Consider the following 17,023-nt stretch of genomic DNA (forward strand, 5'->3'; position numbering starts at 1 on the left):
TTGTTTTGAAATTGTATATAGCTGTCTTTCTGATATTTTTTCAGATAATTTAAAAAAGAAATCATTTTCCTATAGAATAAACTTTTGGAATTATAGTTAACAACCAACATTACAGAACTTATTAAAATAAAAGCTAACTCATGAACGTGTAAAATGTCATCATATGTTGCTAGTATATTCCTCTGTCTTCACATATTAATAAGTCATAATTGCTGCAATGTTATATATTATAAATAAGGTAAAAATACTTGTTGAATTTACATGTTACTTGCTAACATTTTCCTGAGAGGGTTCATATGTCTTCCTTTTTTTTTTTTTTTGTTTTAGAGATGTTTCTGTTTTTCTTATACTCTGTGGAGGAAAATGCATAATTTAGAAGTGTTGTCTGAATTTGTAATTGCAAGGTTACGAGCTAAACAGTGTTTGAGTTTCAAATGTACATTTAATATTTTATCAGCTAGCTTTTAGGGATCTCTGGATTTCTTTGAAATACCTAACAGACATGCCACTGTATTCTCAATAGTAAAGTATATATGTGATAGATGCTGCCTGGGCAAAAATAAATGATAAATCAACTTGCATTCGTGATTCACCAAGAAACATTCATACAGATTTTCAGAATGTTCAAAATATTTGCTTTTAAGTCAACTTTCTTCAGGTATGAAAAGCTTAAATGATATTTGATCTAAGAGAGAGTTGAAAATGGTATTTCAGCCTTGAGCCTTAAAGAACTTACTTTCCTTAAAGATAAAATTGAAACTGATTTTGGTCATGCTTAACTGTGTAAGGGATTCATGTCTTTTTTGACAGAAAAGGGAAGCGATATCAAGGTTGTAGAATTCATATGGTGAAAGCTAAAATATGTGGAGTTTGTTTGTTTTCCTCTTAAATACATGCTATATTTTAACTTCTTCTTTTAAGACCAACAGAACTTTTTAGGAGCTGCAATACACAGTCAGACCAGGGAGCCATGAATGACATGAAGCTTTGGGAAAAAGGGAGTATTAAGATGCCATTTATAAATATTCCTGTTCTTGATATTAAAAAATGCCAACCAGAAATGTGGAAGGCGATTGCCTGCTCACTTCAAATTAAACCTTGCCACAGCAAATCTAGAGGAAGTATTATCTGCAAGTAAGTACCATGGAAAAAAGCAGTCGAGAGGTTCTGCTAAGGATTTTAATGAGAACTGAAAAGCTGCTGTTGGACTGTGTATGACTTATATTAGGCAGACATGGCAAAGCAAGCTGGGAAAGAACGTGAGCTTGCATAGTTGCTGTTGCTTGAATTTCCATCACTGTAAAGGGAAGATGCTTGCCTGCTAATGACATGGATATATGCGCTTCCATTGTGAAGTTGATTTTTTTTTTTTTGACTCTGTGTTGGCTATAAAACTCTCTTCTTTTTCGGCTTTTGGACCCATTGTTGCTTTTAACTGACAGAAGGCTCTGAAAATCATAAAGTTTGCTTTAAAGAAAAAACAAATTTTGAAATAAATGATCGGGTAGAAAACAGACCAATTAATTAGGTATGGGTAGAGAGATACACGTTTAATCTGTATTAAATGTTAAATCAAGGAAATGCTTGAAAGATACATGCATAAGAAGCCATAGAAACAAAAATCACCAAACCCAAAGTAAGTAAAGTTTAGTGTAAAAAATAGTTCCTGTCTTTGTATTGCAATTTTGTTCCTACCTCTGCTACTCTTTACATGCAGGGATATGTGTGTGATTTTTAAATACATACATATACGTGCATATATATATATGCATATATATATATATATGCACATATATATATATATATGCATATATATATATGCACGTATATGTATGTATTTAAAAATCACACACATATCCAACCAGATACGTGTGTGATATATATATACATATATATATATATATATATATATATATATAATATCCATCTCTTTTGAGGCAGTAGAGGAAAGGTGTGGATTTGAGAAAGGGAAGAATATTAATATAAGACCTTTTTTTTTTTCAAGTGATGTTCATGAAGTTCTGTTTGTTTATTTATCTGAAGATCAGATTGCGTGGAAATACTGAAGAAATGTGGAGATCATAATAAGTTCCCTGAAGGCCACTCAGCTGAAAGTATTTGTGAGCTCTTATCTCCAACAGATGACTTGGAGAACTGTATCCCTTTGGATACATACCTGAGTAAGTATCAACATATGTAGGCGACAAAACTAGACCAAGATACATTGAACACTTACTGTTAGTTTTAATATTTTTGTTACTATTTTCAAATAAAACTGTATTAAATATGAAACATTATTTATTTAGTATATTAGAGAAAATTGTGTTGTTCAAATTGCCGTAGCTCATTGCATTTATTACTTCTTGTACTTCATACTTCATGTGGCAAGGTTTTTAGTAGCAGTGGAGGCTGCAGGGGCTACATGGGAGGAACTTACCGACTGCTCTGTGCCAGCCACAGCTGGCACAAAACAAAGTTTAAACTAAAAGAGGGGAGATTTAGGTTAGATGTTAGGATGAAATTTTTCACTCAGAGGTTTTCTCTGGGCACAGGTTGCCCAGAGAAGCTGTGGTTGCTCCTTCCCTGGAGGTGTTCAAGACCAGGTTGGATGGGGCCATGGGCAACCCGGTCTAGTGGGTGGCAACTTTGCCTATGGCGAGGGAGTTGGAACTGGATGATCTTTAAGGTCCTGTCCAACCCAAGCCATTCTATGATCTCACCTGACAAAAAGGTACTGAGCAATAATAAAACCACCAGCACCATTTATTTACAGAAGAAAAAGTGGACAATGCTTGGGAGGACTGATATCAAATAAATATCACTTAAACCACAGCATAATTTTGAACATAAATTGTAGATGTACAATGTTATGCTTTTTTTTTCTGATATATAAACTGTGTTAATGTTCTTTAACTGTGCAATTAGAATAACCAAAAAATACATTAGCTACTGGGGTAATAGAACATGAGCTTAGTAGGCATGTTAGCCCTCAACATGGCATACAAATGTATTAGTAAAATTTTTTCTTAGTTCTAGATTTTATTAAATGCATCTTTTACATTCTTTTCCGAATCTGCTCTTCCCTTTTACTGATTCATATTACGTACTTATATCTGTAGGACTTAAACTTTTTTATTGTTACAGGGTCTATAAGTTTTAGACCTTCCAAATTGAATTTTGTTATTTCCTACTTAGAATCCCATGAACTTTGAAAATAATAAAATTTTGTTTAAAGCTTCAACTGAAAGTGTGCCTCAGCATATGCATATTGTTCCCAGCGAGACAACTTATTAAAGCTTTGGGTGGTTCTTTCCATCTAGCTGCTTCATTTCCATGTTGTCTTTCTTTAATCTTGTAACAGGAGAATATTGCTACTGAGTTAAAGGGAAAACAGAACAAAACTCCATCAATGATACCAAAGTTGGTTAAACATCAAGTCTACTCCAGACCTACAGTTTCTTGATTATTGACTGTAACACTTCTCTTGATTTGACTACTGGTCACTGTCAGATTGTATTTTTGTCATGTATAAGAAACTCGTGGGAAAACAAGATGGGGAAATAAATTTTGTTTATGAAAAAACTCTTCAGTCAGTGTTTGCAGGACTGAGTACTAAACTTTTTAAGTAAGTTTACAAACTAACTTGTCGTGTCAAGTTTTTAAAAGTATAATTAAAAATAAAAAATATTTCACTGAGTTTTCAAAAATAGGATTTTACAGAACATAAGAAATGCCTTGCTTTCCTGAGAAATAAACCTCACTTAAATCATTATATATATTGTATATTCTGTTTTCAGGCCCAAGTTCCTTAGGAAACGTTGTAGAAGATGTTACGCATCCATGTAATCCAAATCCATGTGCAGCTAATCAGTTATGTGAAGTAAATAGAAAAGGATGTCAGTCTGGAGAATTGTGTCTTCCGTATCTGTGTGTACCAGGTAAGGGATTTGAATTTCTGTTTGCCTGAATATTGGTAATAAAAATGTTACTGAAATTTTGATGAAAGCTTTAGAATAAATTGCTGATATTCCCCAAAAACTATTATCAACATTATCTTGTCTTTTCAAAACCTGTAGCCTGCCTTGTAGCTCTTTTCGTTTATTCATATGTTCTTATTTTTATTGTTGACTGAAACGTGCTGTATTATTAGAAGGTATATTACGTATTTTACTTCAGAAGAAATAAATGTCCAGACGTAGTCTCTAAGCATCCTGCCTGCTATTTAAAATAACAACCATGAAGTACTGAAAACACAGTGCAGCTTGCTGCACCTGAGGGCACAATGGCATGTACTGAACTGTATTTCCACATCTTATTAGCCATATCTGCATAATTTTCCTTATTGGTGAAACAAATGGACACAATGTTCTTGAATTGCCTGTCTTGAAATTAATGAAAATTAGGATGTCAGTCTTGGGAGGACATTCTGAGAGCTCTGAGAGTGTGATCAAATGCAAGGAGATCAAGGATGCACATTTGCATTGGCAGCACTTCTGGTATTATATTAATGTTCAAGATACAGTTTCTTAGGTGTAGTTGTTCCAAATCCCTCTTCATAGGCCAGAACAACTTCTCAAACTCTGGTAGCTCACAAGTAACCAGTTCAGTAACTAAGTAAATTAACACCCAAACTTTCTATTATGAGCTCTTCACTGTTACTACAACCTCTTACTTCACTGGATTTGGAATGCCGAGGCTCAGGGCTTGAGAAGCAAGTGACATGGCATATAATTTTTATCTGCCTCTCCTTTTTTCAAGTGGCACTTGACGAAGTATTTACTAAATATGAACTTAAAGTTCTCTTTGTACCTAGGCTGCAAACTGGGAGAAGCCTCAGATTTTATTGTCCGTCAAGGTACGCTTATTCAGGTTCCATCGTCAGCTGGTGATGCTGGTTGTTACAAGATTTGTACCTGTGGACACAGTGGATTGCTAGAAAACTGCATGGAAATGCATTGTGTTGACCTCCAAAAATCATGCATTGTTGGAGGACAAAGAAAAAGTAAGTTTCAGAACAATTATTATATCTTTATACAGCTCCTGTTCTTTAAGCAATGAAATCTGGGGTGCATATGATGATCCAGAGAACATGAATGCAGAGTTTGTCAGAAAATACAAAAGTTAATGTCTGTATCCCTATAATACTTGCTTAATTCTTTTATATGCTGGACGGATGGATTATTTAAATCAATACCTAACAACATCTGTCTAAACTAATGAAAGTCCTGTGTAAAGCTTGTTCTTAGTATGCCATTTTTCAGCAAAAAGGTCGCTGACTTGGCTCACATGCTCTGTGTTTTATGGTATTTGATAATACCTAGCTTCTTTTCTGAGAGCAGAAGTTAACTTTGGAGAGCTCTGGGGACTGAGGAAGACAGGGACTGAGGAAGGCTCGAGGCGAGGCAGTAGGCAGCAGGGATGAAGCAAGAACAGTGAAACAACAGTATTTGTTCTAAACATGCTGTATTTCTGAGATTTAAGCATAGTGTAAGTCACTCAGTTGCAAAATCAGTGATATTTTATGTGTAAATCAACTGAAAAATATCTTGGAAACTTTTTTTGCAAACTGCTGACAAATTCCTTCTTTCTTGGGTGTTTCTGTGGTTTAAACAGCTTTTTGTGCTACAGAGGCTTTCCTCTTCCATCCCCATTTGGTCAGCTGCCATTTGTCTAGGAGTACGTCTTCCAGATTGCTCAATGCTGAGGATTTTACTTGTGCCCCTCTAGTATTTTACAAAAATTCTAATAATTCAACTGAACCTTCAGAATAGAGATTATAACAAAATGTCTTATTTTGTAGGGCACAGTTACTACTATGCTTTCCTGAAGAGCTATGTATTTGCTAGTAGTCTTTAATAAGTGACCTCGTTATGGATAAACTGGCAGTCATTAATATGAGTGATTTTGTATAAGACATACAAGGCAGTGAAGGGCAGTCATACGAACAGTTCACAAAACCAAACTGGAATTTCTAAATTCAAGAAAAAATCCCTAAATTTAGTGTTTGTTTCTCAGATTAAGGTGTTAGAAAGTTAGTGATTTAAAAGCTGCAGAAATCAGGCAGAGTGCTCTATCCTTAAAAAGCAGCTCTGGTGGTGTTAGTAGTTGCATTGTTAAAGGCTCCTTTCTGAAAGCCAGTGGGTCAGCACACACCGCTGTATTTGTGTATTCCTGTACTTAATGCTTCTACTGGGTTTCTGTTTGGCTTTGCTAGAACCTTTTTTGTTCCCTGCTTTGGACAAAGCTTAAACTTAAACTGTTTGCTGAGTCTGAAATTAAGGCTGTAATGGATTTTTGCAAAACAACAAAGACATAATGAATGACAAAAACAATGAAGCATTAGCACTTTCAACTTCTTGACAGAAAGTACACACCAAGGATAGAGGTATACACAAAAGATAGAAGTTGCAGTTGTAAAAGAAACTGAATAAGGGAAATTAAGTTTTCCCTTAATAATGAAAATGGTAGTATTTGTATAATACATCTGAGTATGTATTATGCAGAAGACCACATAGTCTTCTGATATATTTGTATTAATTGTACACATTTACTTATTTATTTTAAGGTCATGGAACATCCTTTAATATAGATTGTAATGTCTGTTCATGTTTTGCTGGAAACTTGATATGTTCTACTCGTCAGTGCCTAACTGAACATAGTTCAGAAGACGAACGTAGGAAGTTTACAGGTAACTTTCCAAACTACAGAAACTGTAAGGTTATTATTCTTAGAATGAAGTTTAGCTTCTAAATTCTTTCTACAGTATTCATGGAGATAATTTGTTATGAATATGTTCTTTTCTAATGTTCATCCTGCACTTAAGAAAAAATGCATGCCTTTGAAAAAAAAAATCAGTACTGGAAAATTAAACCTCAGGTAGTCTGTGGAAATAAGTAGAGACAAGGTAATGCCACTGGGAATGAGAGACAAGGAGTTTGGGGGGAAGGGGAGGAAACACAGAAAATTGAGTAAAATCAGCAAGGAGGCAGGGCACGGACTTCCCTTCCTACTACCTATAAATGTGTATGTGCTACAGTATCTACAGTATTGCTTATTTACAGGAGGGAGGTACCAGTTTCAAGATCTGGTATATCTTCACATTTGCTGCGTGACTAAGATGGCTTAGTGACCTCTTGTTTATCTTGTCAGAGAAAATAAGTGTGCACCAAACTCCTCTCTTATTTGTTACTTTTTCAGGTTTACCATGTAACTGTGTAGATCAGTTTGTACCGGTATGCGGTCAAAATGGGCGCACCTATCCAAGTGCATGTATAGCTCGATGCGTTGGTCTCCAAGACAATCAATTTGAATTTGGATCATGTATTTCCAAGGATCCTTGTAACCCTAATCCTTGTAATAAAAATCAAAGGTAAAAGCAGAATGTTTTTAAGCTTTTCTTTGACATCTACTCATAAAGCAAATTTTTCCTTTTTTTTGCTTTTTTCCATGGTGAATGAATTGTATAGTCCATTGTACTTTAGAATACTCCAATAAGAAGAACTATTTGAAGTAGCTACTTTTTATTTATCATAGTAATGGACTGTAATAACTGCCAATTTTTCGTTCTGTTTATGTAGCACTGTATCATTTAAGTTAATTATGCAGATCTCAGTTCTAGCAAAAAAACAGAACTGATGTATAGTTTCAAAAACGGGAGAATAAAATTTTGTTGAAAAAGCAATAAATAATTGGACATTTTACTACTTTGTTTCATGCTTTTCTTCCAGAATTTGCCAAGAAACAAAATCACTTGAATTGAATATTTGGTTCAGGTTTACTTATTCCGTCAGTAATCTGTGCTTTTTATTTCTGAACCGGGAAAATATTTAGCACTCTGGAAGACTTAAGTTTCTCTTACGTAATCATATTGGTATCTTGTTAAAGCCATGTCTGTGCAGTGAAACATTAAAACAAAACTTTGGTCTATACTACTAACACAAGAAAGTCAGACCTTTCTTACGGAAATCAATGTCTGCGGCTTTTAATGTTGGTCTCTGTTTTCAGTTTTCTTAGTGTTGTGTAATACTTCAGTCTCTTTGAATTTGTACATGTTCTGTTTGGAAAGAAAGCCACCATAAGAAGTTGTGTAATACTGTGCTTTCATGAAAACTAATTACAGGTTTTTTTTTCCTGCCCATTTAAATGCCTTGATGCAGAAAACTTCAGAGAAAACAAAATAGTTTTGCAGCTGTAATTGTAGCTGAAGCATTGAAAACTATCAATCTTTAAGCTGCATTGTTGGTATATATTCTTTGACTTCTATATTTTTAATTTTGCAGGTATTGAAAGACTTTCCAGATTTACAGAATAATCGTTATGCTTAGAACCTCAACTTGTTGTTTCATTAAAGACTGTACATGATAGATTATTCTGGGTCAGTTTGACATTGTAGCATAAACTAAATGTGTAAAAGCTCATTTTAAAACTGAAGTGCTTAGAATATGTTTAAAGTCTTACATTCCACTTCTATTTTTAAAGCATTTAAATCTCAGAATTTGAGTCTTTCCTCATATACATGTAAAATGAAAATGTGTAATGCATAATACAGCAACACTCAGATTAAGGACATATTTTACATGATTATTGTAATTTGTAGGAAAAAGGAGATAGTCAGAAAGTCATTTGACCTTTCATCAGTCTATTCTTCAAATTCTGTTGGCTGTCATCTCTTTAGTAGAGGGATGTCTTGCAGGACGTACGGCAAATGCTTTGGAGATAAGACCGTGGGAGGTACACGTTTAATATAAAAAGAAAAGTACTTCTGATGGTTTTCGATCTTCAGTTCTATGAATGCTTGAGAAGGGTGACAGGCCAAAAAGGAAACTATATTAGTACTGGATTTTTCTGTTTCTTTTAAGTCATTCCCAAGATCAGATGTGATATAATGCACTGAACCTACAAAGCTAAAATACAATTAGATATTTGTAATTGAATCCTAATAATCTTTTAAGTTGTGTTTTCATTACTCTCTCAAGAGAGGGTTGGGCTATACCTCTATAATGTAATCATTTTCATTTGCAATTCATTGCAAGTTTTGGTGTTTTATCTAGTTTTCCTTAAATACATGTTTTAAAAGTGAAGCTTGAGAGTAGGTAAGAAGTTTATTCAAGACTTTTTCAGAAATCCATACTCAGTAAAATACTTGGTAAAAGATTAATTTTTATGGAACCTAAAGTTGTGTTCACATACATTGACTAAATGTGGTGTGAACAAGTTCCAGGTTTGTAATGAACTTGTAATTGTCTAAATTGTCTAATCAGAATGTTTTGTTACATGCATTTCCTTCAGTTCTGCTGAACCAGTGCTCTATAAAGCACTGGAAAAGATTTCACTGTTGTTTTTTTCTGACTATTTTGAGAGGTTTTTTTGGTTAGTTGGTTGTTTTTTTTTTACAATGACATGAAATTATTATGACTTTATGCAGGTGCATACCAAAGAAACAAGTTTGCTTGACAAGTTTTGGAAAGTTCAAATGTAGCCAGCATGAATGTGTGCCAAGGCAATTAAATTGTGACCAGACACGGGATCCTGTTTGCGACACAGACAATGTGGAATACAGTAACTTGTGTACTTTGTACCAAAAAGGAAAAACTTTAGCATATCGAGGACCATGCCAGGTAGGAAGTGGTTCTAGCAATATTAAATCTTCTTTGTTTTTTAATGTTCCACTTTGCAATATTCTGTTTTTGTAGTTTACCAAACATATTCGTAGACTGTAGTCCTTTAGAACTGTAATTTCAACTAGAATAAAAAATACTCTGCACAAAATGGTATTCAGGATTTTGTCAACTGTTTCTTTGCTTTAGTTAACAAATGTCTCAAAACCAAACAAAACCTTTGCTTCTGCTTTCCTGGGGGAAATACTCTGATATTTGTATTAAGTCTTCCTATATTTTTCACTACTACTGCAAGCATACCTCAATGCAAGCTTTAATTAAAGCAGTTCCTTGGCTAGTAACACCAATTTTCACCAATTTGAACTTTCTGTAAATGAAAATTAATGCTTGTTTATTTCTCCATTACAGTAAATCGAATTTCTTCAGAAAATGTCAGGACAATTTGACTTGCATGTTAAATTCCCCTTTTATCTGCTTAAATAGTGGAGTTAGAGGCTCGGAGTTGCTGCTATCTTGTCAGCAGTAGGCTTTCTCTAGCAAGTCTTTAGCATTTTGTTTGATTGCATTCTTCCTTTAGCAATTTCATTGTTCACAATACTCTTAAAATTTTTGAGACTAAGCAGACTATAGTATTTTCTTTAGATAGTCTGGATTGTATTGGCCTTCATATTAATCCCTTAGAAGGATTAGGATTAGGTTAGTTCTTCCATCCCACCATTCCCTACAGCATTGGTAGACAGGCTATTTCTATCACTCTACAGACAAGCTAGGAGCTACTGTTTTCAAAGTCACTGGCTTTACCATTGATGGGCTGGTCATTTCCAGATTTTTCTCAAATAATGAGGACGAATTTGAGACATTCTCTTGGTCTCAACTGATGAATGTTCGTAGAAGTACAGAACCCTTGTTCGGGGTTTTTCTGGGTAATAAATACACTTTTTATCCACTTCAAGTTTCTGCCTTTGTCTTTCTGTCATCTTTTTTTTTTCCCTTTTTCAGCAGCCTCACTAAGTACAGATAATTGTTCTCATAGCATATCAGATACCTCACGAGATACTGCTCTTGAACAGTAAGAATTGAAGGATATCACACAGCTGTTTTTTCCTACAGCACTTCTAGCTGCATCCATGTTCAGAAAGTCTTTAACAGTGGTAGCTTTAAGTTTTTGCTTTTACAATTTTTCTTTTATGGGGAAGAAGACTGCAAGACATGAAACTGCTTGTGGTGCTCACATTTACTTGTCTTCTATTATTCCTGTTATTAAATTCAGCATGTAAAAGAAACTAATTGTCTTGCTACTTGAGAGGATGCACAGTGATGATAGAGGTATGGTGACTTGCTTGAAATATTAGTTTAATAAAATATTTAGAGATTAGCAAATTATGGAATGAACTGTCTAATTTCACAAGAATTGAACAAAAATATATTCATACCTTGTCTGTGAAGAATCATCAATTCCATTTGCTTCTTATGTTCAGAAGCATAAGTTTGTTGGCATTTGACTTCTTGAATGTGTTGGACAAATATATCTGCATAGGCAAGATAGGAAGAAAATTACGTTTTTCTATGATTTTTATGTGTATTTGAATCAAATGACACATTAGATATGGTTTTGGGAAAGAAAGTGGATACAATAAATAAATGTATTTTTTATAGTTAGAAAGGTGTCAACAATAAATACTTTTGCCAGAGGTATCTGGTAATAGATCCTGTTTTTCTCAAATAAATGTAGACATGTAGCTTCTCAAATAATGTGTAAGAAATGCACACGCACACACTAAATTCCAAAAACACATTGAGATGAATAAATAATTTAATAAGTTAAATAAAATTAGTTGTATTATTTAAGCATTAGAACAGACCCTACAATTTATCTTCCCCAAAACATGTCTTACTATACATTTCTCAGATACAGCTTAGATTATTCTTTAAGTATTTATTCTCTACATTTAATACCTGTACATAAACTGGCAGTTAATTTACTCTAGATTTACTAACAGTATTATCAGCAAGTGAACTTTGCCATGAACATTGTTCTTCCTGATGTTATAAAATGCTCTTTATTTTTGTTTGTAGCAAAAACAAACTGATCTTTAAAACATTTCTATGTATTTCAGCCATTTTGCAAATCGGTAGAACCTGTATGTGGACATAATGGGGAAACCTACAGCAGTGTCTGCGCTGCCTATTCTGACCGTGTGGCTGTTGACTACCATGGACATTGTCAGGCTGTAGGTGTGCTCTCAGACTATAGCTTTCATACGGAGTGTGCCTTTGTTAAGTGTCCCCAGCTTTCCGCTACTGCCTGCAAACCAGTCATTGCACCAGGTATGTTGATTCATTGTTGAAGTTTACTGCAGATAGGAGAGAGTCTCCAGGCTACATGTATTAATACGTGTATATTTGGAACTAAACTTATGCTGTAAAATACTGTATTCCATTATGTCTCTGAGACCTCTAAGAGAAAGGATGAAGTGGAGGTCTTTAGTTAAGGCTAGAACAAGACAGTGTCAGGACTCAGCAGAGTAATTCCAAAGTGGAAAGGCTTTTGGTTTTATGAATCACTCTCCTTCAGTCCTTAGAAACGTGTGCAGCTTTCCTCATAGGGCCTGTTTTGGAGAAATGAATGAGGTCTGCGGTGTCTAGGCTAGAGTGTCAGTGGGAATTGGATGAGTAATTTTTCGGAATTGGCAGTGCAAATACCACATTGGAATGCCAAATTGTCTTCAAAGTCAAGTTCCCAGAATAACAAAACTTTTATTTAATTAGAAGACAGAGTAAGATATATTTACAGTAATGTGAAAAAGGAAGACAGTGGGAATAGTTTTTGCAGTTCTGCTATTTTGAAATGTTTTTTCATTGTCTTTATGAATACTTCTCAACAAAATGGTCAGTAACTAATCACACAGCAAGGAAAGGTCAGTTTTCAAAAAGTTTCATGTGTTTTTTTCTCAATCACTTGTTTGAAAAAGGGCCCATGTGCTTTTAGTATTATGTCTAATATTGTGAAAGTCATTCTAGGAATGTGAATTATGTAGCCGAGGGTATGAATTAAACATAAAACTATGGGTAGGCAGAAAGCTGAAGTATTAGCCCTTTTGTTTCCAAGATTGTGAGGGAAGGTAGTAAGGGAAATATGACATGCTTGCATGTTAAACACAGATCTGATAGAAAAGCTGGGTTTTCTTCCCCCCTTCTTATATAAAGATTCCAAGTTCTAATATGGTACAGCCACATAAATTGATGTTTGCAATGTGCAGTTTTGCTTCTGTTATATCCTAGCTATTTCAGCTTTTGAAATTCATCACTACTATGGTCGCATATGCATGCATGTATCCATACAGAACCTTGGCTTGCAATATTTAATGTACCAGTGTTTTTAGCTTACAATAACATATCATATTTAAACAAATAAAAGTTAATCTTGCTGCTTCACTTTAGTAGTAGTAAGTGTCTGTGTTGAAAAGTGGCTGGTTTTGCATTGCAAATGTTTTCAACGTTAAAAAAAAAAAAAAAAGTGTGCAATTTTGCTATCAAGCTGAAAGACTTGCTTTGCTTTGGTAGTTTTGATATTTTTGTCAGTATTCAATTTTTGAGCTCTACCCACTGTAAAGTGAAAAGACAGTTTGCTTTTATTTCTGGAATTTTATGGTGTGGGGGGTTTGTTTTGTTTTGTGGTTTATTTGTTTTTTTATCACACAGGAGCCTGCTGTCCACTGTGTGCTGGAATGCTGAGGATATTATATGACAAAGACAAGCTGGACAATTTTGCAAGGGTAAAGTTCAATCATTCCTTACATTAAATGGTACATGGAAAAGTAAAGTTACTTTATACTTTTTTGTATAAAGCATTATACAAGCAATTACCTTTCAGTAGATAGTATATGATTTGTTGTTTCCTTTACACTGTTTATACGTCCTTTTATTTCTTAACATTCAGATACAGAAATTGAATGACAATGCAAAGCGAAATAAAATCGGTGTAGACACAAACAAGCCTTTTAACCTTGCAGTATAAGTGACTTGTTACAGTAAAGACATGCTAAGGGAGCTGCATTTATTTCATGGTAGCAATACAGTGTATATTTGTTATTTATGGCCTTTTCGTTAAGATTATTCTGCTGGCTCACTATTTACTAATATTAGTAAATATTAGTAAATATTTAGTTCTGACATTGTCTGATGTTTATATTGGATTGTTTTTACACTTTTCAGGATCATCTGGATAGTTATCACTGATTTTGCTGTTCTTCAGCTACAGTGTTGGTTTTTAATTTAACATTTCTGCAAGTTAGATACTCACATTCTTCATTGTTGCTATTTGAAAACCTCCAGTTTAGTCTGAATCTTACGATGTTGATTGTCCATCACTAAACAAAACATTCTAGGACCAACCCCACTGTTGGGTGTATAAAAGCATTACACTTCTCTGTTGGTCCTTGCTTTCATGCTTCAGTAAATGGAACAGAGCACAACACTTGATTTTCAGCACTACATTGCAACAAAATAGAGTTTATGACAACTGTGCATCTTGAAGGTATATATTAGTTGCTTTTTTCTTTTTTAGGAGTTTCCTAAAGCACCTCGATGATAAGTTCGTGGTGGAGGTGCTAAGGGAGCCAACAAGGAAAGATGCCCTCCTAGATCTGTTGCTAGAGAAAAGAGAGGGTCTTGTGGGCGACGTGGCAATTGGTGGCTGTCTCAGTCATAGTGACCATGAAGCGGTTGAGTATAAAATTTTTGGTGAGAGGAGGAAAACTGCCACCAAAACTTCAGCCCTGGATATGGGGAGAGCAGACTTCAGGCTGCTCAGGGAAGTAGTTAGCAAGGTCCCCTGGGAAGCTGCTTTTGAAGGAATTTGTATCCATCAGTGCTGGTCAGTCTTTAAGCACTGCCTCTTAAAAGCACAGGCAATTCCAAAATACCGGAAGTCAGGCAGACGGAGCAGGGCTGACCAGGGGTCTTCTTGTGGAGCTTAGGCATAAAAACGAAGTGTATGGCTGCTGGAAGCAGAGTCAGGCAATATGGAAGGACTACAGGTATGCCGTTCACTTTTTGTAGGGTGAAAATTTGTGCGGCCAAAGCCCAATTAGAAGGGTTGTGGTAAATGGAGTTACATCAGGCTGATGGTCAATCACCAGTGGGGTCCCCCAAGGTTCCATTTTAGGGCCAGTTCTCTTCAATGTTTTAATAAATGATGTGGATGTAGGACTGGAAGGTGTTTTGAGCAAATTTGCTGATGACACCAAACTGGGAGGAGTTGTTGACTCTGTTGAGGGTGGAAAGGCCTTGTAGAGAGATCTGGACAGACTGGAGAGCTGGGTGATAACCAACTGCGTGAAGTTTAACAAAGGCAAGTGCCAGGTCCTGCACCTGGGATGGGGCAACCCTGTCTTTACGTACAGACTGGGCAATAAGATGCTGGAGAGTAGCCCTGCAAAGAGGGATCTGGGGGTTGTGGTTGACAGCAAGCTGAATGTGAGCCAGCAGTGTGCCCTGGCAGCCAGGAGGGCCAACTGTACCCTGGGGTGCATCAAGCACAGCATCGCTAGTCGGTCGAGGGAAGGGATTGTCGTGCTCTGCTCTGTCTGCGCTGGTGCGGCCTCACCTCAAGTACTGTGTGCAGTTCTGGGCATCACAGTACAAGGACATGAAACTGTTGAAGAGTGTCCAGAGGAGGGCGACAAAGATGGTGAAGGGCCTAGAGGGGAAGACGTATGAGGAGTGGCTGAGGGCACTGGGCCTGTTCAGCCTGGAGAATCATAGAATCATAGAATCATAGAATATCCTGAGTTGGAAGGGACCCTTAAGGATCATCAAGTCCAACTCTTGACACCGCACAGGTCTACCCAAAAGTTCAGACCATGTGCCTAAGTGCACAGTCCAATCTCTTCTTAAATTCAGACAGGCTCGGTGCAGTGACCACTTCCCTGGGGAGCCTGTTCCAGTGTGCAACCACCCTCTCTGTGAAGAACCCCCTCCTGATGTCCAGCCTAAAGGAGCCTAAGAGGAGGCTGAGGGGAGACCTCATCACAGCATACAGCTTCCTCACCAGGGGGCAGGCGCCGATCTGTTCTCTTTAGTGACCAGAGATAGGAGCCACAGGAATGGAGTCAAGCTGCGACAGGAGAGGTTCAGGCTGGATATCAAGAAGAGGTTCTTCACCGAGAGGGTGGTCACACACTGGAACAGGCTCCCCAGGATGTAGTCACTGCACCAAGCCTGTCAGAGTTTAAGAAGCAATTGGACTGTGCACTTATTCACATGGTCTAAACTTTTGGGTATACCTATGTAGTGCCAGGAGTTGGACTCGATGATCCTTATGGGTCCCTTCCAACTCGGGATATTCTGATTCTATTCATCCTTGCCAGTCCCACTCAACCTTTCTGAAGCAAAGTCAGTTTTTATTTCCAGATGATTGCAAATACAGCTTGGACAAACAGATCACATCCCTCTTGCGACACCTTGGTATTGGTCTGTTTAGATCTCCCAAAGCAATCTATTCCATCTTGCAGAAAAATTCCCATCATCATTCTCCTCATTCCTGGTGGCTCTTGGAACACCTAGATTCTGTGATGGGTAAAGGAGTGCCAGTTGGTAGGTCTTCTCTGCCTGTTGTTTTGAGTACAAGCAACTGTGACAGATGACTGTTTATGTTATTTCGAGGGATGTGATACACATACATACCAGCTATGAAGGTAGAGGACAACATATATCAAAAACATGGTTAATTTAAGAAGTCATTTATTCCTAACCCCCTATCTTACCCGTTTCTTTTTGTTATAGATTAGTTGAGCAGTTTAATGGCTAAAAGATTTTCTAGCATGATACTATGTTTTTTTAAACTGGAGTAGAAATGTAATTTTGCATAATATCACGTAATCCAGAAAGTTCTTTATTTTCTTCCAGGTAACAAATAAAAAGCCTATAACTGTACTTGACATACTTGAAAAAATCCGCCTGCATGTCTCTGTGCCACAGTGTGATGTGTTTGGATACTTAAGCATAGAATCTGAAATTGTGATTCTCATCATTCCTGTGGATCAGAACCCCAAACCATTGCAGGTAGGCTATATTCTTATTTTGTTTACCCAGTATGGTTTTTCTTTTTTTTTTTTTTTTTTTTTTTTTTAATGTATACACTTTATTACTTTCAATATAGCAGTTTTAAAGTTGTTCATTTTCTTGTGTGCTGAATGCATGGGGATTTTTCTAATTACTTGAATCCGAATAGTATTATTAATGGTAAAATGTGTCTTGAGAATCCTGCTGTCTTGGTAAGAGGTTTTTGAGTATGGGTAGTCAAAGGGGCAAGGTGAATGATGGAGTTACATATTTTTTTTGTTTTAAAATGAATATGTGCAGAACCTCCAATATTTTATGGCTAAAATAACGGAAAATATAAA

The 17,023-nt window shown here is 36.0% G+C and overlaps 2 protein-coding genes across 3 annotated transcripts in view; both read left to right on the top strand.

Moving 5' to 3' along the window:
- COL15A1 (collagen type XV alpha 1 chain) overlaps nucleotides 1-17,023 on the top strand; it is a 302,706-nt gene that overhangs the window by 263,725 nt on the left and 21,958 nt on the right. The gene's annotated exons all lie outside the window — the stretch shown is intronic.
- Nucleotides 1-17,023, top strand: part of RECK (reversion inducing cysteine rich protein with kazal motifs) — a 55,035-nt gene that overhangs the window by 34,832 nt on the left and 3,180 nt on the right. For both annotated transcript variants that reach the window (XM_084508911.1, XM_084508912.1), the window contains 10 exons: nucleotides 922-1,134; nucleotides 2,044-2,180; nucleotides 3,798-3,938; nucleotides 4,814-5,002; nucleotides 6,566-6,688; nucleotides 7,198-7,369; nucleotides 9,425-9,617; nucleotides 11,735-11,945; nucleotides 13,320-13,393; nucleotides 16,527-16,682. In XM_084508911.1, coding sequence (XP_084365037.1) covers nucleotides 922-1,134; nucleotides 2,044-2,180; nucleotides 3,798-3,938; nucleotides 4,814-5,002; nucleotides 6,566-6,688; nucleotides 7,198-7,369; nucleotides 9,425-9,617; nucleotides 11,735-11,945; nucleotides 13,320-13,393; nucleotides 16,527-16,682 — 1,609 coding nt within the window. The remainder of the gene's footprint in view (nucleotides 1-921; nucleotides 1,135-2,043; nucleotides 2,181-3,797; nucleotides 3,939-4,813; nucleotides 5,003-6,565; nucleotides 6,689-7,197; nucleotides 7,370-9,424; nucleotides 9,618-11,734; nucleotides 11,946-13,319; nucleotides 13,394-16,526; nucleotides 16,683-17,023) is intronic.

This window comes from Aythya ferina (genome assembly GCF_964211825.1).
Source record: "Aythya ferina genome assembly, chromosome: 2".
Taxonomy (NCBI): Eukaryota; Metazoa; Chordata; class Aves; order Anseriformes; family Anatidae; genus Aythya; species Aythya ferina.